We start from the raw sequence: 27,995 nt of genomic DNA on the forward strand, positions 1-27,995 counted from the left end.
ATGAATTAACATTTTCCTAGTTTAAAATTCGTGATCTGTTCACAACTTTTAAAAAATATTATGAGAAAAAACTCATCAAAATAGTGTTTTGATGGACTACAATAAAGTTGGTGACAATTAAAAACCATTAGAAAAGCTGTTTTTCAGATTGAAAAGGCCTTGAGTTTGGAAATGGCTTAGTGTGCCATATTAAAGGGGCATGCAAATAGAAATTAAACTGATTCAGATAGTGTGCAATTTTAAGACTTTTCAATTTACTTTTACCAAATTTACTTTTTTCTCTTTAATAGTTTGTTGAAAAGCATACCTAGATAGCTGGATATTGGTGGCTACATACATATGCTTCTTGTAATTGGCTCAACAGATGTATTCAGCTTGATCCTAGTAGTGCATTCCGGCTTTGGAGTGGATTTAACTATGTGTGTAACCTTTCGCAGGGGGTTAAACACACGGGGGTCAATTAAAATCTTAATTTGATAATTTTTTCTTAAAGGGCCATAATACCCAAATGTTTAAACACTTGAAAGTGATGCAGCATAGCTGTAAAAAGCTGATTAGAAAATATCACCTAAACATCTCTATGTAAAAAAGAAAGATATTTTACCTCAAAAGTTCCTCAGTAGCCACCTCCCATTTTAAAGGATTTCTAAGCAGCATATTAGTATGTCTGTCCCGGGACAACTGAAAGGATGAGCTTCGTGCACTCTCATATTATTTCACCAATCAGGTAAAGGAAGCTTACTATGAAATCTCATGAGAGTTAAGTCAAATCTCATGAGATCACAGTAAGAGTTCATGACCTCAGCACTGCTGATGCTGATTGGCTGCTGTTCATTTCTTCATTTTTTTACCTGCAGCTGGGAGCAGCTCAGTATAACTTTTTACACAGAACTTACTCTGGTGAGCTGAGGAAATTGTGAGGTAAAATATCTTCCTTTTTTACATAGAGATACTCAGGTGGTATTTTCCTTTCAGCTTTTTACAGTTATACTGCATCAGTTTCAAGTGATTTAGCATATGAGTATTATGTCCCTTTAAGGATTGGAACTGACCCCACAGTAATATGCAAGCAGCAGTGCAACACATTGGAGCATATTGTTTTTGCACTTTTATGGCCTTTTCATCTGTGGTAAAATGTATTCAAGTAGATTAGAGGCAATACACCAAACGGCCTTTAAAGGGACAGTCAACACCAGAATTTTTGTTGTTTAAAAAGGTTGATAATCCCTTTTGTTACCAATTCCCCATTTTTGCATAACCAACACAGTTATATAAATACACTTTTTACCTCTGTGAATATCTTGTATCTAAGACTCTGCAAACTGCCCCCTTATCTCAGTTCTTTTGACAGACTTGCATTTTAGCCAATCAGTGCTCGCTCCTAGGAGCTTCACGTGCATGAGCTCAATGTTATCTATATGAAACACATGAACTAACGCCCTCTAGTGGTGAAAAACTGTCAAAATGCTTTCAAATTAGAGACGGCCTTCAAGGTCTAAGAAATTAGCATATGAACCTCCTAGGTTTAGCTTTCAACTAAGAATACCAAGAGAACAAAGCAAAATTGGTGATAAAAGTAAATTGGAAAGTTGTTTAAAATTGCATGCCCTATTAAAATCACAAAAGTTTTTTTTGGACTTGTCTGTCCCTTTAACCCCTTAACGACCAAGGACGTACGCCAGACGTCCTCAAAAAAAATACAGTTAATGACCGAGGACGTGTGGCGTACGTCCTTGGTCTGGAAAGCAGCTGGAAGCGATCCTGCTCGCTTCCAGCTGCTTTCCGGTTATTGCAGTGATGCCTCGATATGGAGGCATCCTGCAATAACCCCCCTTGGCCATCCGATGCAGAGAGAGCCACTCCGTGGCCCTCTCTGCACCGGACATCGGTGGCCGGTATCGTTGGCGGGTGGGAGCTTACTTGGGAGGCGGGTGGGCGGCCATCGATGCTGTGTGTGGAGTGGAGGGGGGCGGGATCGGGGGCGGGACCTGCGGGGGCGCGCGCGGGAGCGCGCACGTGCACGGGGGGGTGGTGGGCGGGCGCGTGCACGGGCGGGAGCGGGTGGGAACCGCTACACTACAGAAAAAAAAAAGTTCAAAGTAAAAAAATAAAAATACATTTTCATCATTATAAATTTAATCTAAGGGATCTGGAAGGGGTTGGGGGTTGGTCTTGGTGGGGGGGAAAGCTACACTACAGAAAAGGGATTTTTTTTTTAAGAAAAGCCACATTTTGTACAAAACTGGGTACTGGCAGACAGCTGCCAGTACCCAAGATGGCGCCCATTAAGGCAGAGGGGAAGGGTTAGAGAGCTGTTTGGTGGGGGATCAGTGAGGTTGGGGTCTAAGGGGGGATCCTACACATTAGCATATGTAAATATGCTTCTTTTTTTTTTTAAAAAAAAAAGGGCCAAATACCTTTTATTTTAGTACTGGCAGAGTTTCTGCCAGTACTTAAGATGGCGGGGACAATTGTGGGGTGGGGGAGGGAAGAGAGCTGTTTGGGAGGGATCAGGGGGTCTGATGTTTCAGGTGGGAGGCTGAGCTCTACACTAAAGATAAAATTAACCCTGCAAGCTCCCTACAAGCTACATAATTAACCCCTTCACTGCTAGCCATAATACACGTGTGATGCGCAGCAGCATTTAGAGGCCTTCTAATGACCAAAAAGCAATGCCAAAGCCATATATGTCTGCTATTTCTGAACAAAGGGGATCCCAGAGAAGCATTTACAACCATTTGTGCCATAATTGCACAAGCTGTTTGTAAATCATTTCAGTGAGAAACCTAAAATTGAGACAAATTTAACGTTTTTTTTAATTTGATCGCATTTGGCGGTGAAATGGTGGCATGAAATATACCAAAATTGGCCTAGATCAATACTTGGGGTTGTCTACTACACTACACTAAAGCTAAAACTACCCCAAAAAGCTCCCTACATGCTCCCTAATTAACCCCTTCACTGCTGGGCATAATACACGTGTGGTGCGCAGGGGCATTTAGCTGCCTTCTAATTACCAAAAAGCAACGCCAAAGTCATATATGTCTGCTATTTCTGAACAAAGGGGATCCCAGAGAAGAATTTACAACCATTTATGCCATAATTGCACAAGCTGTTTGTAAATAATTTCAGTGAGAAACCAAAAGTTTGTGAAAAAATTTGTGAAAAGTGAACGATTTTTGTATTTGATTGCATTTGGCGGTGAAATGGTGGCATGAAATATACCAAAATGGGCCTAGATCAATGCTTTGGGATGTCTACTAAAAAAAAATATATACATGTCAATGGATATTCAGAGATTCCTGAAAGATATTAGTGTTCTAATGTAACTAGCGCTAATTTTGAAAAGAAATGGTTTGGAAATAGCAAAGTGCTACTTGTATTTATGGCCCTATAAGTTACAAAAAAAGCAAAGAACATGTAAACATTGGGTATTTCTAAACTCAGGACAAAATTTAGAAACTATTTAGCATGGGTGTTTTTTGGTGGTTGTAGATGTGTAACAGATTTTGGGGGTCAAAGTTAGAAAAAGTGTGTTTTTTTCCATTTTTTCCTCATATTTTATAATTTTTTTTATAGTAAATTATAAGATATGATGAAAATAATGGTATCTTTAGAAAGTCCATTTAATGGCGAGAAAAACGGTATATAATATGTGTGGGTACAGTAAACGAGTAAGAGGAAAATTACAGCTAAACACAAACATCTCAAAAATGTAAAAATAGCCTTGGTCCCAAACGGACAGAAAATGGAAAAGTGCTGTGGTCATTAAGGGGTTAAACGTGTCAGTGTGAATAGCAGAACAAGGATGTCTGAATAAAGTGAATATTCCCACTATCCTTCTCTCTGTCTCAGTGAGTCATTAAATTAATCACATTTTTCCACAGTTACAGTAACCATAACACATTAAAAAATAGCTTTCTCCCTATGTAAACTCTTACAGAGCCAAGGGGCACTCGCAAAACTAGTGAGGATTAAACAGTTATATGTGGGATTCTGGGTGACTCATTGCTTCTGCTTTACTATTTTTCCTTTATAAATACATTTTTAACAAATATAGGTTGATTTCAACCCCTCCACCATAACATAATGTTGATGATTAATGTTACTAGTAGGCTACAGTGCTTTATTTAAAAACTATAAGAAATAATATGCTATTAACATAGCATGAAGGACCTAACATATTCCAGTTTTTCCTTAAAGGAACATAAAAATAAGAAAATAACTTATCTAATGTCTTAAGTTTTATCATTGCAAAGTTGTTAAACACATAATTAAAGTTAGCGCTAAAGCAGCAGTGCGCTGCTGGGAGCTAGATGAACAGATCTGGTGAGCCAATAAGAGGCATATATGTGTAGGCTACCTAGGCATGATTTTCAGCAAAGGATGAAAAGAGAACAACATACATTTCATAAAAGAAGTAAATTGTAAAGTCTTTTTAAAAAACGACATGCTCTATATTAACTATGAATGTTTAATTTTGACTTTTATGTCCTTAAAAAGGGATATGGAGGTGACCCATCTATTGACACAATAATAATAATAATACTAGTTTAAATAGGTAAATGATATACTTATTTATATGCTTACGTTTAACCAAAAAATATATGTAAACTAATAAAGCTTAAATTACTCATTACTTTAGGCCCAATGGAATTCACACTTCCCTTCCCAGGCAGCATGGGTAGAACTGCTTCAGTCTCACAGTGCAGAACAATTTCTAAACAGTGGTCACACAATAGCTAGAGGAAAGCAGTAAATAAGTCTTAAAGGGCCAACCCAGAGCAACCTATTATAGGGCTCTATAGCCCTTTACTAATGCTAGCTAAGACACACAATATAAATGAAGTTTGGATAGCCGTGTTACAGATCATATGTCGTTCTAGATTCCCACTGTACATCTAAAGACTAGGGGTAACAAACATTGTAATGTAGATACAAATATTATTAATAGGATTGTGCTAAGGTCACTGGTTCTATGGAATGTGACATTATAAGTAAAACACGTTATATCGTATCCTACATTTCTGTATTCCAGAAGCTATTTCAGCCGTCTTTGATGAGAGGAATTTTATCAAATAACAACAATTCTACTAGTCCTATGAGTAACAAGTAGCTATTGTTGAAGATTTACACTTTTGACATTAAATATCTGTGTTTATGTAGCAAATACCTTTGGAATGGGAAGTACACAAAGCCTATTTGAGCAATCAATTAAATGCATATTAAAGAATACTCATGTTTCATAAGTAAATAAACCACTGTTTACTAAGACAATATGGCCATTATCAGATCAAAGTATTGAGTACTGAATTAAAGTATCAGCCCAGGAACTGAAGGGATGAAAGAGTAGCCAAGATAGGCTTGCAGCAAGGGTATTGACTGTTGAAATGTACAAGTGCATTTTGGGTTTGAATAAAAGAATCTTTGCAATACACAAGATTGAGTAAAAAAAAATGCCTCTACTATTAGCTTTTACGGTTTCAATGATATATTTTACTGGGCACAGGGCATACATACATTCCAGCAGACTCAGACAGCAGTGGCGTAACTAGGCCACAGGGCAAAGGCTGTGACAGGGACCCCTCCATTTCAACAGTGCCCTTTTTGGCAGATGCTGAGCCAGCAGTCATATTCATATTGTAAAGACACATCTATATATTCACTAATTAAACTGTGAGTCCAGTTATGCAGGGGGATAGATATGATGCAGGTGGAGTCTGGGTTCCACCTGGCCCCTCTGAAGTGACACTACTACTGATTCCAGGGCCCCCTAGGTTAAGACCCCTGGTGGCCTGAAGAATCAATGTGTGTAATCACCTATAACAGAAAAATGGTTATTGCTGTATTGGTCCCATAGAGATGTTCCTTTTAGTACATTGTGTTACCTTTTAATGGACCAACAAAATCAAGGTGTTATATTCCATAAGCTTTCATATGTAATAGCCTATGAGATACACATCACAGGTGACTCTCTGATCAGGGGCAGTGTTTTAGTGCAGGTGCATGGGGTATATCTACATATGCTCTGCATGCTCATGCACAGGGAACTCTAGCACCGAAACAGTGATAGACCTTAGCAATACTTTTGAATATGGTAAACACAACAGGATTATAACAAGATTTAATAAAAGAGTTAGAAGTAGAATTCTAACTAAAGTATATAGTAAAATCCTTTCAAGCTTCTTCAATTGTTATCCTGATAAAATGACAATAACATTTAGCAGAGTCTTGGGTGATTCGAGATCTATTTTTTGTTGCAGGTAGTTTCACAATGGACCATAAAAAAATTGTAATAAGAGAAATTAAACATAAATTGGTATTTTCCTTCAATATTCACAAAAGTTTTTATTGATAAATGGCCCTTAGTCATTACCTTGCAAAATTAACACTGTTTAAATTACTGAATTATTGTGCTAAATGCTTAATACCCCAGGATTGGATTCCCCTAGTACACCATACAAATTCTCTAGAACATTTTGCAAATGGTTATAATGGTAAACGTGACTTTTTTTTCTCAGGTTGAATTCTTTTGAGAAAGTAGACCAAATAGTGCCCAATGAAGGGATAGTCTGTCCTACACATTCTTTTGGTTGACAGTTGTTATGGGGAGGGCCGGCTTATAGGGGCTTTCTAGTTGTCTGTCACATATTATTATTTGTCTGTGACCCTCACTCTAAGAAGATGCTTTAGGGATACACTTTTCTTTTCCTTTTCTTAGTTAACTGATTCCTTACACTTAATAAGGAACAACTTCACCTCTAGTATTATTATTTTTTTACACTTCCCCTCACTTCTCTCTTTTTACCCCAGATTCGTACGAGGTGGTTTATCATTATTTTGTGTATTCAAGTGTGAGACAATTTGCTGAATAGTTTAACATTGCTCCCCGTGCTCTAACACAAATTGTTTCAGTAATTAATCTTTTGTGACAACAGTTAATTTTCATTGTTAGAACTAACAAATATCACTAATTGTATCGGGTAAATTCTATTTTTACTCAATACTGCTTACGATTCATGCAAGATGTTATCTCTGAGGTGGATATACAATGTTGCTCATCACTTATGACACTAGGACTGGGTACCTCAATCCTCATTATTACACATCTTGTTATTATGAAGGTTGATTTATATCTCATTATTTTATATTTATTATACTTTTTATTCTTGTTGTACATTGTTCTTGCTTAAAATGTAGTAAACCATTTAAAATTAATAAAATAATTGTGGCGCAGCTCGCTATATGCAACCATGCTTAGGAATTTGACTCTGAATCTCAAGATTCAAGAACCAGTTTCCAGCTGTCTACTAGCAATTAGTTATGTATTGCAAGGGCAATAAGGAATGCAGTGCTCTTGGTTCTATGTATGCAGTCTATACATCCCTATGTATCTTATCATATTATATATAGTCCAGGGTTTCTTCATTTTTGTTTTACCTGAGACCCCTTTTTACATTGGAAATGTTTTTTTCTACCCCCCCCCCTTATTATAGTCTAACAGAAACTCCTTGTCAGATGGATATACCATTTTTTTTATATATCAATATACCATATAAGTAGTGGGGGGAAAAAATGAACTCTCATGGCCAATGCTAAATACTAAGGGTTAGACCTTTTGTCTAACTCCAAGTACCTTTCATGTACCATGTAGGCTTCTTCCCAGGTATGGCAATGGGCAATGCCCACACACTGTATGGGCTCTGCACGCAATGCTCCCTCCATTTTTTTAAGCCAAGTGACAAAAATCTGTGCACACATTTAAAGAGGTACAACATTAGCTACGTGTCTACCTGACATTAAGCAAAATACAGAAAACAAGTTACTTAAACAAGCAAACACACCAATATATACACACAGGGGTAAATGTATCATACCTGCAGGAGGACAGGTTTGAAAAAAGTGAACCTATCTGCATGCAATCAGCACTTGCAATGTTTCATCACAAGGCAACATTTAACATGGCACAAGATGTTTATTGTGCAATGTCGCCCCCTGTTCCGGCACAGCCAATTCCACTAGAGCAGGGCATGTCAATCACTCAGAACGAGCGAGTGTCGGGTGATTGATTTCACCACTTTTGAGGTGGCAGAGAAAAAAAAAGCAGTTTCTGCTTCTTAAATATGCGGGGCAGACTTGCATATGTGAGCTTGCTCAACCTAGCAAGAAAAGCTTAAGAAACACGGATATAGATATAGACCATGCAGATGTATCAATATATATTATATGTGGGGTGAAGCCTTATTTCAAGTTGTAAGACCGCTGCTCCTTAACTTGTCCGCCACCTTTAGGTGGCGCACTGCAATCATCCTAATCAGATACGATCGGGATGATTGACACCCCCTGCTAGCGGCCGATTAGTGCAAATGTGCAGAGGGCGGCATTGCACAAGCATTTCACTACAAATGCTTGTGCAATATTACATGCCGACAGCGTATCGTGACGGAATTTATCAATGTCGGGCGGACATGGTTCGATATAGCGAATCATGTCTGCCCGACATTTGGTAAATTGATACATTTTGGTAAATTAATAAAATTTGGTAAATTGACCACTTTGTTGTTGCTTTTATACTGTAAGTTTTGGGCCGAACTTATTTCTGATGCAAGGTATTGGTTGACAAATCTGAAGGACATTTTGTGTATAACCACCCCACAACAAACAAATCATGTCAACAACATTAATATGCATGTACCCTTAAGTGAGCAGCCACAGCTTAAAGGGACATATAAACACTAAATATAGTTCATGCTCTCTCCTCTAATTATGGGTGCAGCCATTTTGGAACCTATTTTTCATTAAAGGTATCTGAAGGAGAGTTTTTGCACATGTGCGAACACGCCAGCACTAGAATGCAGTAGAATTCAGTTGGCACCCATTACTAGATGGAGGGTGGGGAATAACCTAAATACATGTATTTAGTGTTCAATGTCCCTTTAAAGGGACAGTTTACCCCAAAATGTACCCCTTTTAATTTGTTCCCAGTGATCCACTTTACCTGCTGTAGTGTATTAATTTGTTCACAAGTAACTCCTTTACCCTTATTTTGGCATTTGAAATAGCTGATTAAGCATGTGGTATCCCCACATATACTGAAAGTTAATATATTTAAGTCCAGGCTATTAACAGGCAATGTAAACACAGCAAGCAAAAGACATTACACTCCTGGCAGGGTGTAGAAGAGATAACTAATAAAATGATAATCTTCCATTGTCCTCTCTAAGAATTAAGCTGGGGTTTACAGACAAATATAAGATAAGGAAGCAAGTGTGCGTACACAAAGTGATAACATAATGCAATCTCATTTTACCTGCAAGCTCCACCCATTGTAATAGGTTGTGGTTTCAAAGCACATAACCTATGGCCATATTTTAGGAAACAGTAAAAACTGTTAGTAGAAGCATTCTTTCAATACACATGTTCCAAAAATGTTTGTAACTCAAATGCACTGCATTTCTATTTCACTAGAATGTTCCTCTAATTCCAGTTTTTATCTTCTCATTCAAAACTGAAAAATAAGATAAAATCTGGTTTTCTTACTCCTGCAATACCAATGCTACTATTAAATTCCCATCTCCCTTGTGGGTAAGTGTAGTCAGTTGTGCTTGCACACAATATGTAGGGAGCACAGATTGTAAGTTGAACATTTCCAGATTTTTCTTATTTAACTAACTAAATAACATTTTTTTTGCTATTGAATAAACATTTATGTCTACTTCTTTTATTTATTTATATTGCTACTTTTCTAAGTCAAAAGTAAGTTGTATTGCTAAATTTTTTAATTTTTTGTTACAAAGTTAAAAGTGACCTGAAAGTCAAAACTAATTCTCATGGTTCAGATAAAAACTTAATAGCTCAGGAGCAGCGATGCACTACTGGGAGCTAGCAGATGATTGGTGGCTACACACATATGCCTCTTATTATTGGCTCATCAGATGTATTCAGCTATATCCCAGTAGCACATTGTTGTTGTGGAGCTGACTTTAACTATGTGTTTAATTTGTAGGGAATAAACACAGTTCTATGCATGCAATAGTACAATAAAAAAAATACTGTAATACAGAGCATTTTCTTTTTGCACTTTTATGTCGGCTGAGTGCATTGTATTGAGAACAAAGGTTAGTAGAACAATATTCTGTGGGTCAGGTTAGATGCCATTTCCTGAGGTCTCATGAGGACAGGGACACCAGCCTCCCTGGACATTAGTGAGATCCTATGGTCACAAAATATGAGCAGGCAATAGCATTGAAAGAGCTGGCTGAAGGGCTGAGGCCCTGGGAGTGCTGCTAATGCCCAGTTCCCGCAGGCGAGTGGAATGCAGGGATTTTGCGTGTCTGAAACGTGAATCACACAGCTAAATATGGGCTCTTGCTCCTGCCAAGACAGCACGAATATAGTGTCTGCTTACAATCTACAGTACTCCTGTGAAATAAGTGAGCAGAATAGTGCTGTGGGATGGAGACAGTAAGAGAAGAATCTGCTCTCTTTACAATATACATAAGGATCCTTATTTTTTAAGGTTACTCATAACTAATACACAGACATCTCACCTTTCCCTGTGCACAGACATCATGAGATATACTAGCTGCTTTGTATAACTTTTTATTTGGGAAACCAAACATAACTGGATACCCCTAAGTGAAAATTGGCACTAAAACAAAATGACCTGTGCTCAGCTATCAATATGCTAAAACCTCACAAGTTAGGTTTAGAAACCACTGGCATATACCTCTCCCATCTTTTTAGCACACAGGCTTTAGGACACCTACCCCTTCTCAGTAAGTAGCACATTATGTATACTGCTCCTTTACCTTCTAATACACAGCTATCAGTGCAAGAATATCCCTCCTACTACAAACATTAAGAAATGCACATATCACCCTTGTAATAGCAAGTACGATGGACACATATGACTCACTCTCTCATATGAAAATACACATATCTGTCACTTGCTCCTACTACACTAGGGGACATACTGCAAATGTATTTACTACTCCCACACACAGATCACAAACCTCCCACCTCTTCATACCAAGATATAAACCAATCACCTTCCCAACCCACCCAAAGGTCAGATATACTAATGCTTTCTCCTAGGTCAAAAATACATTCCACCCACCCTCTACTCCCACACAGTCAGATATCCATATGCTCCATCTCATTTACTTTAGATGCAGAGATATCAGAACAAGTAACATTCATCATGCTCAAATTCACAGACACTGTATATCTCACCAAATCAGAATACAAACCTAGAAATCTCATTTGAAGTATAAGCGCACATAAACAAGGACACAATGAAAAGTGTTCTCTGACTGCTAAATCTGTAAACTGGTTCCTAGATCTTAAACACATTTGTCAAGCCTTGTCCAGTTTAAAACATCTACTGAGCCTAGTGAACACCTATATCACAGCAGAATTAGCCTTCAAAGCTAGTTGTCACCCATGCCACAGATAGACGTCATATCACTGTGCCTTTGCTGCCATTCCTAAGTATGCACTGTATGACCCAGGAATTAAAGATGCTGTACACGTGCAGTAATACCAACAGTGGTGCCCTTTTAAATGCTAGAATTTGGTACCTGAATTCTCAGCACACAACAGTAGCAGGGAGAGTATTGCAAAGTGTAAACTATTTTTTATTGAGTTATTTATTTATTTATTTTTGTCCACTTAAATCGTGCCAGTCTCAGTTAAAAAAGGCAAGCACAGCCTTTTGTAACCTGCTATTTTAATGTAAAGTGTGCTACAATAATATGTTAGCAGTAGCTATAAAATTTTGCTTTATTGAACTTGCTGAGGAGTATATGGAGTATGGCAAAATCAAGAAGATTATCCAGATCAGCTTCCTAGTTAAATGCAATTATCACTCTACTAATGAATAATGGGGTAGATTTGCTAAAATACCATCCCAATGCATGTCTGTTCCTATGATATTGTAAAGAACCAATTCAGGAAAGCTCACACACCTCTCCATTCTTTAGCAAATGACCTCTATATAATAACATGGAACCTGAAGTGATTAGAGAACTTAGATTGCTGGAGTGGACTATTAGTAAATCTACCCCAGTGAGACAGTGTAGTAATGTATAACTGAAATTGCCTTTTGTAAATCTGGAATGCTACATATTATTGTCAGCTGGCATCTAAATCACAAATTATATTGTCAAAATAGATGTCAAGCAGTGTCTCTGTGCCAGTGCCTTTTATTATGAATATGTCTATCATCATTTTTGTATAAGCCTCCACCGGTTCCTATATAGTCTTATACCCTGAAAGTGCAGTGGGCAACTGGGCAATCACCTATCTCATATCTCATACAAGAGACAATCTATGAACAATATATATATTATAGTAGAACAAAATCTTATAATGAGACAATTGCAAAACAATACAAGTGGGTAAAATTAGTCATTCTTTTCTTTCCATAGACAATATACAGCTTGGTGCTAAGTTAAGTCCATCTCCAAAACCATAACAAATCAGTGACATGCTTTAAAATGGAACACTCACTTCTCACTGGTAGTATACTGAAACCTGTCACTGTTGGCTAAGTGCGATCCTTAAAACTGCCAAAACGGGTTCTTGAAAATACAACAGGTTATCAGACAAAGCTTTCCATTAAGCATCACAGGAGATGGTCAATTTCAATTGCTTCATGAGGAAGTCAGTTTATCCAAGTAAGAGAAACATCTATCTGCAAAATCTATATATTTTTATGTAGAAAAGAAGACTTTGCTCATGCACATAATTCCCAGGAAACCTACAATTCTGTGCAATCTGTGGTTGCCCAGTTCATAGGTTGTCTATCAGCTGGACAGAATTATATCACCTGAGATAGTCCTTGGGTTCTTTTCTGCTGCATACTATAATTTAATGATTAACTGTCACATCGTTAAAGGGACAGTCTACACCAGAATTGTTATTGTTTTAAAAATAAAATAATCCCCAATTTTACATAATCAACACAGTTATATTAATTTATGTTTTACCTCTGTGATAACCTTGTATCTAAGCCTCTGCAGACTGCCCCCTTATCTCAGTGCTTTTGACAGACAGGCAGTTTAGCCAATCAGTGCAGACTCCTAAATAACTCCACGGGAGTGAGCACGATGTTTATCTATATGACACATATGAACTAGTACTGTCTAACTGTGAAAAACTTTCAAAATGCTCTTAGCTAAGAGGCGGTTTTCAATGGTTTAGAAATCAGTTCGGGCCTACCTAGGTTTAGATTTTAAAAAAGACCACCAAGGACACAAAGCCAATTTAATGATAAAAGTCAATTGGAAAGTTGTTTAAAATGACATGCCCGATCTGAATCATGAAAGTGCAATTTTGACTAGACTGTTTCTTTAAAGCAATAACTGTGCCAGGGTGAACCCTGACCATACAGCACACTGTTATTTGCAATTACATTTGAGATACACGTTTTCTCTTTGCTGCCACTTTATTAATATGCTCCTCATGGATGCTGCTGAACTACCTACCATATGGAGTGTTTGCTTCAGCTTGTATTGCCATTGTTTGCTCCATCTGAGAATGAATGCAGGTAGTTATGGTCCTCTGTGACTGAGGTGATTAGGCCATACACACATATTCACAATTCAGCACATTGCCACCTGTGATTAACTTCATGCATAATTGTGATTTGCTATCCATAAGGCTCTACAGGTTTCATGTTTAACAGCCATTACTCATATAACATTTCCAGAGGATCAAGTGTGAATTGTTGCCAAACACTCTTCATTTTTTTTTTTTAAGATTACAGGTTGGCAGAAAGAGTCTTCATGTTTTACCCATGAGTCACAGACATCTTAGATGTTCAGAATAATGGTTTTCATGTACAGACGCATACAATACATTCAGTCACTGTCACATACACTCAGTATTTGTTTTGCCCCCCCCCATGGTAATTCAGTAGTAAGCAATAGTAATAATACACATGCTGCTCTGTATAATGATTTTGTGGATAGCTAGATAGATAGATGCAGTAATAAAAGGCTCCCTTGCATTAGGATTGTACACATCCTGCACACGCCTTTGTACAGACCATGTAAAGACCATGTAAAGACCATGTATAGACTATGGGGCTGATTTATCAAAGTCTGGCGGACATGATACGCTGTAGCGTATTATGTCCGCCAGACATCGCTGAATGGTTCTGGTGAACCGCTTGTGCAATGCCGTCCCCTGCAGACACTAGCAGGGGGTGTCAATCAACCCGATCGTACACGATCTGGCGGATTAATGTCCGCAGCCTCAGAGGCGGAGGACCAGTTAAGGAGCAGCGGTCTTAAAACCGCTGCTTCATAACTGCTGTTTCTGGCGAGCCTAAAGGCTCGCACGGAAACAGGGGCATTAGGGGTCATTCGGCCCTTGATCAATTGGCCCCATTGTATAGACTATGTTTAGACTATGGGGGAGATTTAATAAGCAGCGGATGGTGCTTTCTCCGCCTGAAGTTTCCGGCTCCCTGGAAACATAAGTTTAGTATAGTAAATGTACATGTTCCGCTACATACACACATTTGGCAGCATTTGGACAGGCATGCATTTACCGCTTACTCAATTGTTTTATGATGGAATTGTGATAAAAACCATTGGCAGTGGTGTATAAGGGGAGCTGTAGATTGCTTGTATACTGGTATCATTTCTATAAATTGATTTACTGATATTTTATGCAATCAATTGTGCCTTTAGGAACATGTTGGAGTTTAGAGTTTCTTTAGTTAAATACAAAGAGAACTAATTAGAGAAAGGAATCTCAAAATGAACTATTTTATTTCCAGGTCTCACTTCTTGATCCTTCTTAGTTACTGTTGCCAATAAAATATTCTATAAATGGAAATGTCTGCCCGATCATTTTCTAAACACAGAACACAAAGAACACAAAGTCTGAATTCTTTAATCTTCCGGTATTAACCTTTTAAAGACTTTTACCCCAGTACCTGTTTTGTTTGACACAACTATATCCTCATTTTCATTCCAGCCAGTGACAATTATAAACAAGCCTCATAGGGCCTATCTATCAAGCTCCGGATAGAGCTTGAGGCCCCGTGTTTCTGGCGAGCCTGCAGGCTCGCCAGAAACAGCAGTTATGAAGCAGCAGTCTAAAGACCGCTGCTCCATAACCTGTTCGCCTGCTCTGAGCAGGCGGACAGACATCGCCGCAATTCAACCCGATCGAGTACGATCGAGTTGATTGACACCCCCCTGCTGGCGGCCGTGATTCTGCAGGGGGCGGCATTGCACCAGCAATGCTGAATACGGAGAGCATATTGCTCTCCATATTCAGCAAGGTCTGGCGGACCTGATCCGCACTGTCGGACCAGATCCGCCAGGCTTTGATAAATAGAGGCCATATACTTTAATAAAAAGTTTTACAGAGAAAACTTAAAGGCAAAACAAAAGCCACATATTTCCATTCATGATTCAGATAGCGCATGTCATTTTAAACAACTTTCTAATTTACTTCTATCAATTTTTATTTGTTTTCTGGGTGTATTTTGTGAAACACAGGGACGTATGCTTAGGAGCCTGTCCATTTCTAGAGCACTATATGGCAGCAGTTTTACATGAAAGTTATCCATTTGTAAGAGCACTAGAGGGCAGCACTATTTCCTGCCATGTAGTGCTCCAGATGCCTACCTAGGTATCTCTTCAACACAGAATATCATGGGAACTAAGCAAATTTGATAATAGAAGTAAATTGAAAACTTTTTCAAAATGGTGTGCTCTCTCCCTTTAAGTTTTTTATTTAAATCCTCCAAAATGCACATACACACATTTGTCTGCCCAGTTGTAACTCCTTACACTTAAAGGGACAGTCAAGTCAAAATTAAACTTTCATGACTCAGGGCATGCAATTTTAAACTACTTTCAAATTGACTTTTAAAATCAAAATTGCTTTATTCTCTTGGTATTCTTTTGTTGAAAGCTAAACCTAGGTAGGCTCAAACTGATTTCTAAGGGGTCTATTTATCAAGCTCGGAACGGAAATTGATGCACTGTGTTTCTGGTGAGCCTTCAGGCACGCAAGAAACATAAGTTATGAAGCAGCGGTCTAAAGACCGCTGTTCCATAACCTGTCCGCCTGCTCTGAGGCGGCGGACAGAAATCAATCCGATCGAATACGATCAGGTTGATTGACACCCCCTGCTAGCGGCATTTGGCCGTGAATCTGCAGGGGGCAGTATTTCTCGATGTACGGCAGACATGGTTCATGTCTGTCCGCACAATGATAAATGGACCCCTAAGACTTTGTAGGCTGCCACTTATCCCAGTGCATTTTGAGTTTTTATAGTTAGACAGTGCTAGTTCATGTGTGCCATATAGATAACATTGTGCTCACACCAGTGGAGTCAGCACTGATTAGCGCTGCAGAATCTGTTAGCGCTCTACAAATTACCGATAATAATAATAATTGGCTAAAATGCAAGTCTGTTAAAAGAACTGAGATGAGGGGGCAGTCTGCAGAGAACTTAGATACAAGGTAATCACAGATGTAAAACGTGTATTAATATAACTGTGTTGGTTATGAAAAACTGGGGAATGGGTAAGAAAGGGATTATCTATCTTTTAAAACAATAAACATTTTCAAGTTGACTGTCTCTTTAATAGTCATTTTAATGAATAATAACTACTAAATGGGAATGCTTCTAGAATACTTTGAAGCAGTGCAATTGCTAAACCTGTAAACATTGGGTTTACTGTTAAAACAGCAAATTTGAGAAGTTTTCTATATTCATTTTTACAAATTTAACATCTTTTTTTATATTTACATAATTACAGTGCTGTAGATTCTGAACATATTCATTGTAAAACAGTAAACCATGGTGGTCCCTTCCATCTTTTAGGATTGTGATGTGTCAGGTGTGCCAAGATTGTGAGTATATAAATATAAGAATAATGGAATTCTATGTTGTTTGATAACTCAGTGGCGCCCCCTTATGTTTTTTTGTTGCCGAAGAATACTAACAAGTGGAACCACCATTTGAGTTGGGGAGATGCAGTCTGAGCAGTGTCAAGAAGAATTTGAACTGTGACTTTTTTGATTGATTTTGATTTGTATGTGTTCCCAGTGTTTGATACCTGAATGTAGGAACTGTTACATGCTGTGGCTAACACATTCATCTCTACTTTGGCAATGTGGATGACATTGGGGGGAATGAGTGTGAATTGTAATTATCTACATCTTTTTCAATACCATTATCTAATCTTGTTTTTGCCCAGCCTCAGAAGAGTTCAGTATTACTATTGCTAAAAGGGACATTCTATTGTATAAATGACAGTTTGTGCATTACTTATACTAGATAACTATGGGGTGGATCACAATCCAAAAGCTTGTTAAATGATTATCATCAGAAAAGTTAATTTTTGTAGATAAATGGTTTGATAAGTTTTTCTTAAGGATTGTGAACGACCCCTGGGGGGTCGATCCGATATAGATCGTAGTTTGCGGCGCAAGCGAGGGAACCCGCGTCGCCCGCAGTTTCAGCTCGCAACTTGAGCTATCCCATATATGTCGCCGTCAGATGCTAACGTGCCGTAAGTCTGATAAACCAGCGATGTCCAGAAATCTGCGCAAGTACAAATTTCTGGCGTCGCCAGTGACTTGCGGCACGTTAGAAACTGCCGGCGCCTACAAAACCTGACTAAAGTCTAAATTACCCGCACTGTCTAACACGCCTCCCTAACATAGCCCGACACGTCTAACACGCCTCCCTAACATAGCCCGACACGTCTAACCCTCTATCCGCTATCCCCCCTCACTAGCCTAACAATAAAATATGTATTAACCCCTAAACCGCCGCTCCTGGAGCCCGCCGCAACCTAATAAAATTATTAACCCCTAAACCGCCGCCAGCTATACTAAATCTATAACCCCCTAAAGTGAGCCCCTAACACCGCCGCCATCTACCTTACCTACCCCCTAAAGTGAGCCCCTACCCCGCCGCTATCTATTTTAAAATTATTAACCCCTAATCTAATCCCCCTACCCCGCCGCCATCTATATTAAATTATTTAACCCCTAAAATACTAAACTATCGCTACCACTAAACCTAAGTCTAACCCTACAAATAGCCCTGAAAAGGGCTTTTTGCGTGGCATTGCCCCAAAGTAACAGCTCTTTTGCCAGCCCTTAAAAGGGCTTTTTGCGGGGCATGCCCCAAAGTAACAGCTCTTTTCCCAGCCCTTAAAAGGGCTTTTGGCGGGGCTTTGTCACAAAGTAAACTGCTCTTTTGCCTACAATCTACATCCCCCTACACCGCGGCCACCTATAATAAATGTATTAACCCCTAATCTAATCCCCCTACACCGCCGCCAGCTATATTAACTATATTAACCCTAATTATATTAGGGTTAATATAGTTATTATATTATATATATTAACTATATTAACCCTAATTATATTAGGGTTAATATAGTTAATATCGTTATTATATTATATATATATTAAGTATAATAACCCTATCTAACTCTAACATCCTAACTAAACTCTTATTAAAATAAATCTAATATTAATATTATTAATTAAAATATTCCTATTTAAATCTAAATACTTACCTATAAAATAAACCCTAAGATAGCTACAATATAATTAATAATTACATTATAGCTATGTTAGGGTTTATATTTATTTTACAGGTAAATTGTTAATTATTTTAACTAGGTATAATAGCTATTAAATAGTTATTAACTATTTAATAGCTACCTAGTTAAAATAATTACCCAATTACCTGTAAAATAAATCCTAACCTAAGTTACAAATACACCTACACTATCAATAAATTAAAGAAACTACAAATATCTATCTAAAAATACAATTAAATAAACTAAACTAAATTACACAAAAAAACAAACACTAAATTACAAAAAATAAAAAAAAAGATTACAAGATTTTTAAGCTAATTACACCTATTCTAAGCCCCCTAATAAAATAATAAAGCCCCCCAAAATAAAAAAAATTCCCTACCCTATTTTAAATTAAAAAAAGTTCAAAGCTCTTTTACCTTACCAGCCCTTAAAAGGGCCTTTTGTGGGGGCATGCCCCAAAGAAAACTGCTCTTTTGCCTGCAAAAAAACCCACAATACCACCCCCCAACATTACAACCCACCACCCACATACCCCTAATCTAACCCAAACCCCCCTTAAATAAGCCTAACACTACCCCCCTGAAGATCTCCCTACCTTGTATTCACCCAGCCGGGCCGAACTCCTCATCCGATCCAGGCGATGTGTTCCAGCAAGCGGCAGTGAAGTCTTCTTCCATCCGGGCGATGTCTTTGAAGCAAGCGGCAGAGAGTCTTCTTCCATCGGCGACGTCTTCAAGCAAATCGGCATCTTCAATCTTCTTTCTTCGCTCCTCCGCCGCGGAGCATCCTTCCGGCACGACGACTTCCCGACGAATGAGGTTCCTTTAAATGACGTCATCCAAGATGGCGTCCGCCGAATTCCAATTGGCTGATAGGATTCTATCAGCCAATCGGAATTAAGGTAGAAAAATCTGATTGGGTGATTGAATCAGCCAATCAGATTCAAGTTCAATCCGATTGGCTGATTGGTTCTTGGATGACGTCATTTAAAGGAACCTCATTCGTCTGGAAGTCGTCGTGCCGGAAGGATGCTCCGTGGCGGAGGAGCGAAGAAAGAAGATTGAAGATGCCGATTTGCTTGAAGACGTCGCCGATGGAAGAAGACTCTCTGCCGCTTGCTTCAAAGACATCGCCCGGATGGAAGAAGACTTCACTGCCGCTTGCTGGAACACATCGCCTGGATCGGATGAGGAGTTCGGCCCGGCTGGGTGAATACAAGGTAGGGAGATCTTCAGGGGGGTAGTGTTAGGCTTATTTAAGGGGGGTTTGGGTTAGATTAGGGGTATGTGGGTGGTGGGTTGTAATGTTGGGGGGTGGTATTGTGTTTTTTTTTGCAGGCAAAAGTGCAGTTTTCTTTGGGGCATGCCCCCACAAAAGGCCCTTTTAAGGGCTGGTAAGGTAAAAGAGCTTTGAACTTTTTTAAATTTAGAATAGGGTAGGGAATTTTTTTATTTTGGGGGGCTTTATTATTTTATTAGGGGGCTTAGAATAGGTGTAATTAGCTTAAAAATCTTGTAATCTTTTTTTATTTTTTGTAATTTAGTGTTTTTTGTTTTTTTGTAATTTAGTTTAGTTTATTTAATTGTATTTTTAGATAGATATTTGTAGTTTCTTTAATTTATTGATAGTGTAGGTGTATTTGTAACTTAGGTTAGGATTTATTTTACAGGTAATTGGGTAATTATTTTAACTAGGTAGCTATTAAATAGTTCATAACTATTTAATAGCTATTATACCTAGTTAAAATAATTAACAATTTACCTGTAAAATAAATATAAACCCTAACATAGCTATAATGTAATTATTAATTATATTGTAGTTATCTTAGGGTTTATTTTATAGGTAAGTATTTAGATTTAAATAGGAATATTTTAGTTTATAATATGAATTAGATTTATTTAATAAGAATTTAGTTAGGGGTGTTAGGGTTAGATAGAGTTAATATAGTTAATATAAATACTATAGTAACTATATTAACTATATTAACCCTAATATAATTATGGTTAATATAGTTAATATATATAATGTAATAACTATATTAACTATAATATACTTAGGGTTAATATAGATAATATAGCTGGCGGCGGGGTAGGTAGATTAAATTAGGGGTTAATAATTTTAATATTGATGGCGGCGGTGTAAGGGGTTCACATTAGGGGATAGATCAGTTAGATGGTGGCGGTTTTAGGGGCTCACAGTAGGGGGTTAGTTTATGTAGATGGAGACGGTTTAGGGGTTAAATACTTTATTATGGATTGCGGCGGTGGATCGCGGTTGACAGGGAGATAGACATTGCGCATGCGTTAGGTGTTAGGTTTATTTTCTAGCTAGTTTAGGGAGTTACGGGACTCCAATAGTCAGCGTAAGGCTTCTTACGGCTGCTTTTTGTGGCAAGGTGAAAATGGAGTAAGATTTCTCCATTTTCGCCACGTAAGTCCTTACGCTGCATAATGGATACCAAACTGCGCTGGTTTGGTATACCTGCCTATGGCCCAAAAAACTACGGGCGACGGCAGAAATATACGGGCGTAACTTCTAGGTTACGCCGTATATAGGATACCAAACCAGTGCAAATATTGGCGTCGCCGGCTTTTGCGGGCGACGATTTTTATCGGATCGACCCCTATGTGTTTATCCTCCGCAGATCCTGAGCAGGACACCGATGGTGATTGGCAGAGCTGTGCGACTATTACTTCTGATTCGCTGACCTTTTATGTCCTACTTTGGATTTGCAGTGCTTTGCACTTGCCAGGGGGACATTACCTATGCCTTTAACCTCCTTCACACGGGAAAACACGAACTCCTAGATTACGAGTTTTGCGTTACGGCTTTTAACGCTGAAAAAATGGCAATTTCAGCATAAAAGCAGTAACGCAGCTATTGCGAGTCGTGTCGGTATTGCTATACCGCAAGTATTTTAGCCTGTAATGCAACATCCATTCCGCACTCAAAAAATTGAGTACGAGATTTTCATAGTGCCGGTATTACAGGTTGTGCGGTCCAGGTAAAATGCTTGCGTTACAGCCTATATCGACACGATCCATACCGCCATCTGAGAGCAGTAGTTATGAGTTTTGCGCCACAATTTGTTTTTCACAAAACTCAAAACTAAACTTAGGGCAATGCCCTACAAAAGGCCTTTTTAAGGGCTATTGGTAGTTTATTGTAGGCTAGGGGGTGGTTTTATTTTGGGGGGATTTTTTATTTTTATAGGGCTATTAGATTAGGTGTAATTGTTTTTATTTTTGATCATTTTATTTATTATTTTTTGTAAGCTTAGTGTGTTTTATTTTTAGGAATTTAGTGTTTATTATTTTTTGCAATTTCAGATTTTTTATTTTTTTTGTAGTGTTAGTTTTTTAAATTTGTAATTTAGTATTTTTAATTGCTAGTATTTTTTATTTTATCAGAATAGTAAGGTTAGGTTAATTTATAGTTTAATGTTAGGTTTATTATTATTTCACAGGTACGTTTTTATTTATTTAAAGATACTTATATTGTAATTTTAATTTAAAGTTAGGGGGTGTTAGGTTTAAGGGGTTAATAGTATAATGTAGTGTTTTTCGTTGTGTGGGGGCCGGTGGTTTAGGGGTTAGTAGGTTTATTTAGTGCCGGAGATGTGGGAGGCTGGAGGTTTAGGGGTTAATAGGTTTATTTAGTTGCAGAGCTGTGGGAGGCCGGAGGTTTAGGGGTTAATAACTTTATTATAGTGTCGGACTCGGCGATGTCAGGGAGCGGCGGAATAGGGGTTAATAACTTTATTATAGTGGCGGTGATGTCAGGGAGCGGCGGAATAGGGGTTAATAACTTATTAATGTCATCGATGTCGGTAAACAGCAGATTAGGGGTTAAAGGGACATGCCACCCACATTTTTTCTTTTATGATTTAGAAAGAGAATGCAATTTTAAACATCTTTCTAATTTACTTATATTATCTAATTTGTTTTATTCTCTTGATATTCTTTGATGAAAAGCATATCTAGATATGCTCACTAGCTGCTGATTGGTTGCTGCACAAAGAAGCCTCGTGTGATTGGCTCACCATGTGCATTGCTTTTTCTTCAACTAAGGATATTTAAAAAATGAAGCAAAATAAATAATGGAAGTCAATTGTAATGTTGTTTAAATTTATATTCTCTATCTGAATCATGAAAGAAAGATTTTGGGTTTAGTGGCCCTTTAATAACTTTATATAGGTGTTGGCGATGTTGGGGGCGGCTGATTAAAGGTGTTTAGACTTGGGGTTTATGTTAGGGTGTTAGGTTTAAACTTAACTTTTTTTTCCTCATAGACATCAATGGGGTTGCGTTACGGAGATTTTTCATTCCGCACTTCAGGTGTTAGGTTTTTTTCTGACACTCTATCCCCATTGATGTCTATGGGGGAAAGTGTGCACAAGCACGTCAAAGCAGCCCTTAGCTTTGTGCGGTATGGAGCTTAACACCACCATATCGTACGCACAAGGAGGCTTTTCAGTAACTCGTAATTGCAGCGATATGGAGGGTGAAATAATGCAACTTTTTTGCTGTTAGTTTCACACCCTGTTTAGTGCAAAACACGTAATCTAGCCGATTGTTATCTAGGCTAAATAATGCAAAAAACACACCCTCTGTCTACCTTTATCGGCTGTTTGTTTGTTTTTTGGAAAACTGTGCAACCTCTTTAGAAAAAGCCATTTTCTCTGCAGCATTTTACTTTACGCTATTGTGTAAAATATATATTTCATTCTTATTACTCACTTTTGTACTTATGGAAACAAATTACAGTAGCAGAGAAACTGAGAACCTTGTAGCATTCCGAGTAACATTAATAATTTTAAACAAATAACATTAATATACTATGGAAATGTTTCTGGCTGTTGGGTATCAGTGTACATTTTAGGGGTGCAATGTAATTCATTTCTGTATCACATCCAAATTTCAGATACAAACTGCCTTCAATTGAAGCTAGTACAACACAGGGAAAGGATAAAGGTAGGGAGAATTAAAACATATTATGACTTAAGGTCATCTATCACTAACCCCATCATTGTTGATATTTAGCTTCCCCCCCCCCCCCACCCCCCACATTTTTGTACCACTAAATGTTTTTTTTTCTGATAAAAAATGTTAAAAATGAAGAGATCAATGCAGTCTGGGTAGGTAAAAGCTACAGGATCTTTGAAGGCAGAATGAGAACCAGTAAGATGGCAGGGAATATGGGAACCAACAGAAGAAACTATGAAAAAGGAAAAAACTAAGACTTTAGCAAAAAGACATCATAGTGGAAATTCTTAAGGCCTTTTTATTGGGGGGAGGATTTATCAACTGCACTAATGGAAAATGTGCTCCTGATCTGCCCAGCATTGTATAACAAGCTAGTACACACCAACTAGTATAACTACATGGGTGTTTTCATAACACCAACATAATGCTGCTATATTAAAGAAGTGCTTATCTACATAACAGAATAAAGTAAAGAGGCAATGAAAATGATTACTGCTGAGGGTTAAACAGATAAGAGGAGGTGGGGTACATGAAAGGATGAATATAAAGGGCATATAGAATATAGATGATGGGAATTGAAAGTAGAAAGAAAGTAGTGTACGTGGCTGGATATAAAAGAAGGTTGCACTTGAAAAATGAGGAGTAAAGTTTATGTATAGAGAGGCGGTGGAGAGAGGAGGGGTATCCATGAAGAATGATGATGATGGACAAAGTGAGTGGTACTTGAAGAATTTGGTGGCCGAAAAGGGTGTGGTGTAGCTGAGAGGAGGGGAGTACATAGTGTTTGTATGTACACAGGGGAGAGGTGCACAAACTTGAGAATGTACAAAAAGGAGACATAGACTAAGGGTCTACATGGAGGGTGAATAAAGACAAGTGCACCTGTAAATTGAGAGGGGTGTGAAAGAATAAAAGGAGGAGGATATATCCAGAACTTAAGCAGGGCTGGTGTAGTAGGTGTAGGGGGAGATAAGTCCCACACCAGGGGAGTTACTAAGGGGGAGGGCTACAAGTGCTTGATGTCCAAAGAGCTCTAAAGGGGAGCTCCAAATATCCTTAGGGTTTAACTGGTGCAAACATGACACCTGGCTAGATTACTATTTATTTATATCCACAAACAGCCATTCTTTCATTTGGGCTATATATCTCTATAATAGCTCTTGCATGAGACTGCAAGCTGTATGACTGTTCTGTGTATCTGTGCTCATACCCCTGATGGAATGGACAGGTTCCAGGGCATTAAATTAGTGCAGTCAATTAGCACTTGCGCCTGTGTTTATTTTTACATGTGATTGTAAATCTAAACTACAAAACAGAGAGCTATGCAGATCTGGGGAATGAATGATTGTCCTGGTGCATAGTGCTAGAAGCTCCCAGAATTGGCAGTGGAAAAGGGCTCCATAACATTACACATATTTTAGTTTTACTGGGGGGGAAAAAAGACTCTGAACAATACAAAAACCAAACACTTATCAGACAGAGTCAACATTTTACAGATTGTTCTGAAGTTGCAGGCTAACACAATAAAAAGCAAACGGGGGGTGTAAAAAATTATAAATTAGTAGAAACATTGAAATATGTCAAAGCAGAGATGGCAGTTATATAGAAAAATATTTAAAACAGTATTGCAATAAATCCCTAATGCAAAGTAACAGCATGTATATTAAAGTTTCTGAATTTGAAAAATATACTAGATATGTTGGGAAGTGTAACTGACAAGTATGATATCACAGTAAATATACTGACACATGAGACTGTAAGGTCAATTGTATTCGTCATAATCTTTGCTAAACTCCCAATGCTTTACAATTCAACAAGAGGAGAAGGAAAGTCACTTTGCTGATCCCCCATTCTTTTCTTCTCAAATATTCATCAGGAAAGTTGAGTAAATACATCTTTAAATAATGTCCCAGGACTCCCAGATGGAAAAGTTTGCACCTTTAATACATCATATTGGCTGAGCTGAACCAATTTTAAATCATCCACTTAGATTCATGAATGCGTAGAAAAATATGTTAACTTTTGTTTCCCTTTCAGCGTACATAACCCTAATCTGAAAACAACTTTATTTGTCTCATATATATATATATTCTCAAATGTAAGCCTAAAGTGAGTTTTATATTGATATCTATTGTCTATTGACAATGCTTTGTAAAGTGGAATACAATTTGGCAGACGGATAGATTGATAGGATGGAATAACCTAACTAAGATTGGCACAAGGCCAAATTTGGAGACAACCAAAGTTGGTTCTCAGTAGAAATATAACTGGCATGCACCACTCTCCCACACCCTTTAACCTAATCACTGCTGGACTGGCATGTAATGCATTGTGAAGAAATCTGGATGGGGAAATATATTTCAGCTGTAACTAAATATAAACAGTCAGATGCAAGCATGCAGGGTGCACATTTTGACATATTATTACAATATACAATAAAATCCCAAATCTTAGTAGCATATTTGTAGGCAGTGACACATTTTAGGGCATATGTGCTTTATATCTGAATGTTGACAAGGTAGAAATGTTTAGATATATTTTATACAAATAACTGAATATTTGGGCTCATAGATGTGAAGCTCTATATTTAGATGCAGCATTAAATACATAAGGTTGTAGTTATTGATAACAAAGATTTTATATGAAATTAATATTTAAAATTCATAGATTTAAAACTTAATAATTGGGGGTGCTTACGTAGCGCCCTGTATTTCTCTATATTAATGGTGGAGGGAGTTATTTGTGGGAGCACTTGCAAATCTACATCTATTGAAATGTTCGAGAACTGGGGGGGACTACAACCACCAAACACTAGAGCCAGCCCTGCTCAAATGATAAACTTGGGTAAACCCTAAATGTATTTTAATAATTATATTTATAGATAGAGAACAGTTAGTTGGAATAATTACCATAGATCTCCCCACCACTGTCCCATCACCTCACCTGGTAGATCATAACTTTGAAGTTCCTTCGTCTCAGCAGCTCAGACTCATTGCTTTCCAGCTTTTTGATCTGTGCTGCTTGCCTCTCCAGGTTCTGCCTCACTGTCTTGACATTGACACTCACTTTCCTCACCTTCTCCAGCAGTTTGCTTGCTGTATTGCTGGTGGTAGCATGGGACTTGGTAAGTTTGGTCAGTTCCCCTTGGATGCTGCCAACTACACTGTCCATCTCTTGTTGCCTCTCCTCCAGCTGGGCTTGGGTCAGCTGGATCTGGTCCACAGCACCTATGATCTTGTCCAATAAACTCAGCACCAAGACCCCATTAATCTGATCTGCTTTGATGGGTTCACTGTCCACCTGTGGTTCCTCAGGAGGGGTATCAGGAGTAATTGGAGTAGTTGGCTGCTCAACAATCTGCAGAGTAGTATCCGCCATGCTTACAGATGCTTTACGATAAAAAGTATTGACTGTATTCAAGCTGTAAAGTTAACAGGGAGACAAAACAAGCGGCCTGGGATCCAGGGGCCTTGATAATACTGGTTACTGGGACACTGGCCAGAAATAGCGAGCATAGAACAGAAGTGTGTATGTGTGTGTGTGGGAGAGGGAGCTTCTATGCAGAATACCAGTGCTCTGCATAACTGTACTGGTAAGGGCTGGCCTTGGGAGGAGGGAGTGGGACAGACCCTGTTCAGTGCTTTCATGCAATTGGATAACTCCACCTAGGCTATATTGGTTAAGTCTGCTGCTGACCCAGCCTCTCCCTCACAGATGATTAAAATAGTTATAAGGGAGGTGACTTCACATCTTGCATGCAAGTACAAGCAGTGGAATGCACTAGCAGAGAAGGGGCACAACAAACACTATTTACTTGTTATAAAATCTGTATTCTTACAAGGTCTGATAAAAAAAAATGAGAGTACTTAAAAGGCATAAAAGGGTTAAAACATTGCAAGCTTCATCAGTAACTAATGTTGAAGTTACTGCTGCAGTCAGCAAGGAAGTCGTTAATGAGGGCTTAAGCAAATGACAGGGGAATGACTGCGTGTAAGATACTTTATTTTTATATTAGTTGTTTGCAACTCTGGAACTACACAGGCTATTAACACTATACATAAGTGTAATTCCAACACAAACCCATTCCAGCTCTATAATGTTAGAGAGGATATTAATGCCCTGTAGTCACAGGATGGCAGGGTCAAAGGGTTAATGTTAAAAAGGTAAATATTCAAACTATGTAGTAGATTCGTAGAACAGACACCCAGCAGAAAAGGTATATAATAAAAGGTAATGGGTACGTAAAACAACAAATAGACATTATTAAATGTAAAAATAAGGAAAAGGTCAGACTGGGTGCAGCAGATTGATCCGAACTGGAGACAATTTCTGGTCTCTAATTTTACACTTCTTCTGCAATATTAGCACAGATGTATTTAAAAAGACTTAATAGTATTTCTATCCGAACTAG

General features: G+C 38.2%; 1 protein-coding gene across 1 annotated transcript in view; it reads right to left on the reverse strand.

Moving 5' to 3' along the window:
- Positions 1-27,172, reverse strand: part of CAVIN1 (caveolae associated protein 1) — a 61,749-nt gene extending 34,577 nt beyond the window's left edge. Inside the window, exon 1 of the mRNA XM_053699138.1 lies at positions 26,528-27,172. Within this exon, the coding sequence (XP_053555113.1) occupies positions 26,528-26,962 (435 nt within the window). The 5' untranslated portion in view covers positions 26,963-27,172. The remainder of the gene's footprint in view (positions 1-26,527) is intronic.
- Positions 27,173-27,995: the final 823 nt, after the last annotated feature.

Source organism: Bombina bombina, chromosome 1 (assembly GCF_027579735.1).
Source record: "Bombina bombina isolate aBomBom1 chromosome 1, aBomBom1.pri, whole genome shotgun sequence".
NCBI lineage: Eukaryota > Metazoa > Chordata > Amphibia > Anura > Bombinatoridae > Bombina > Bombina bombina.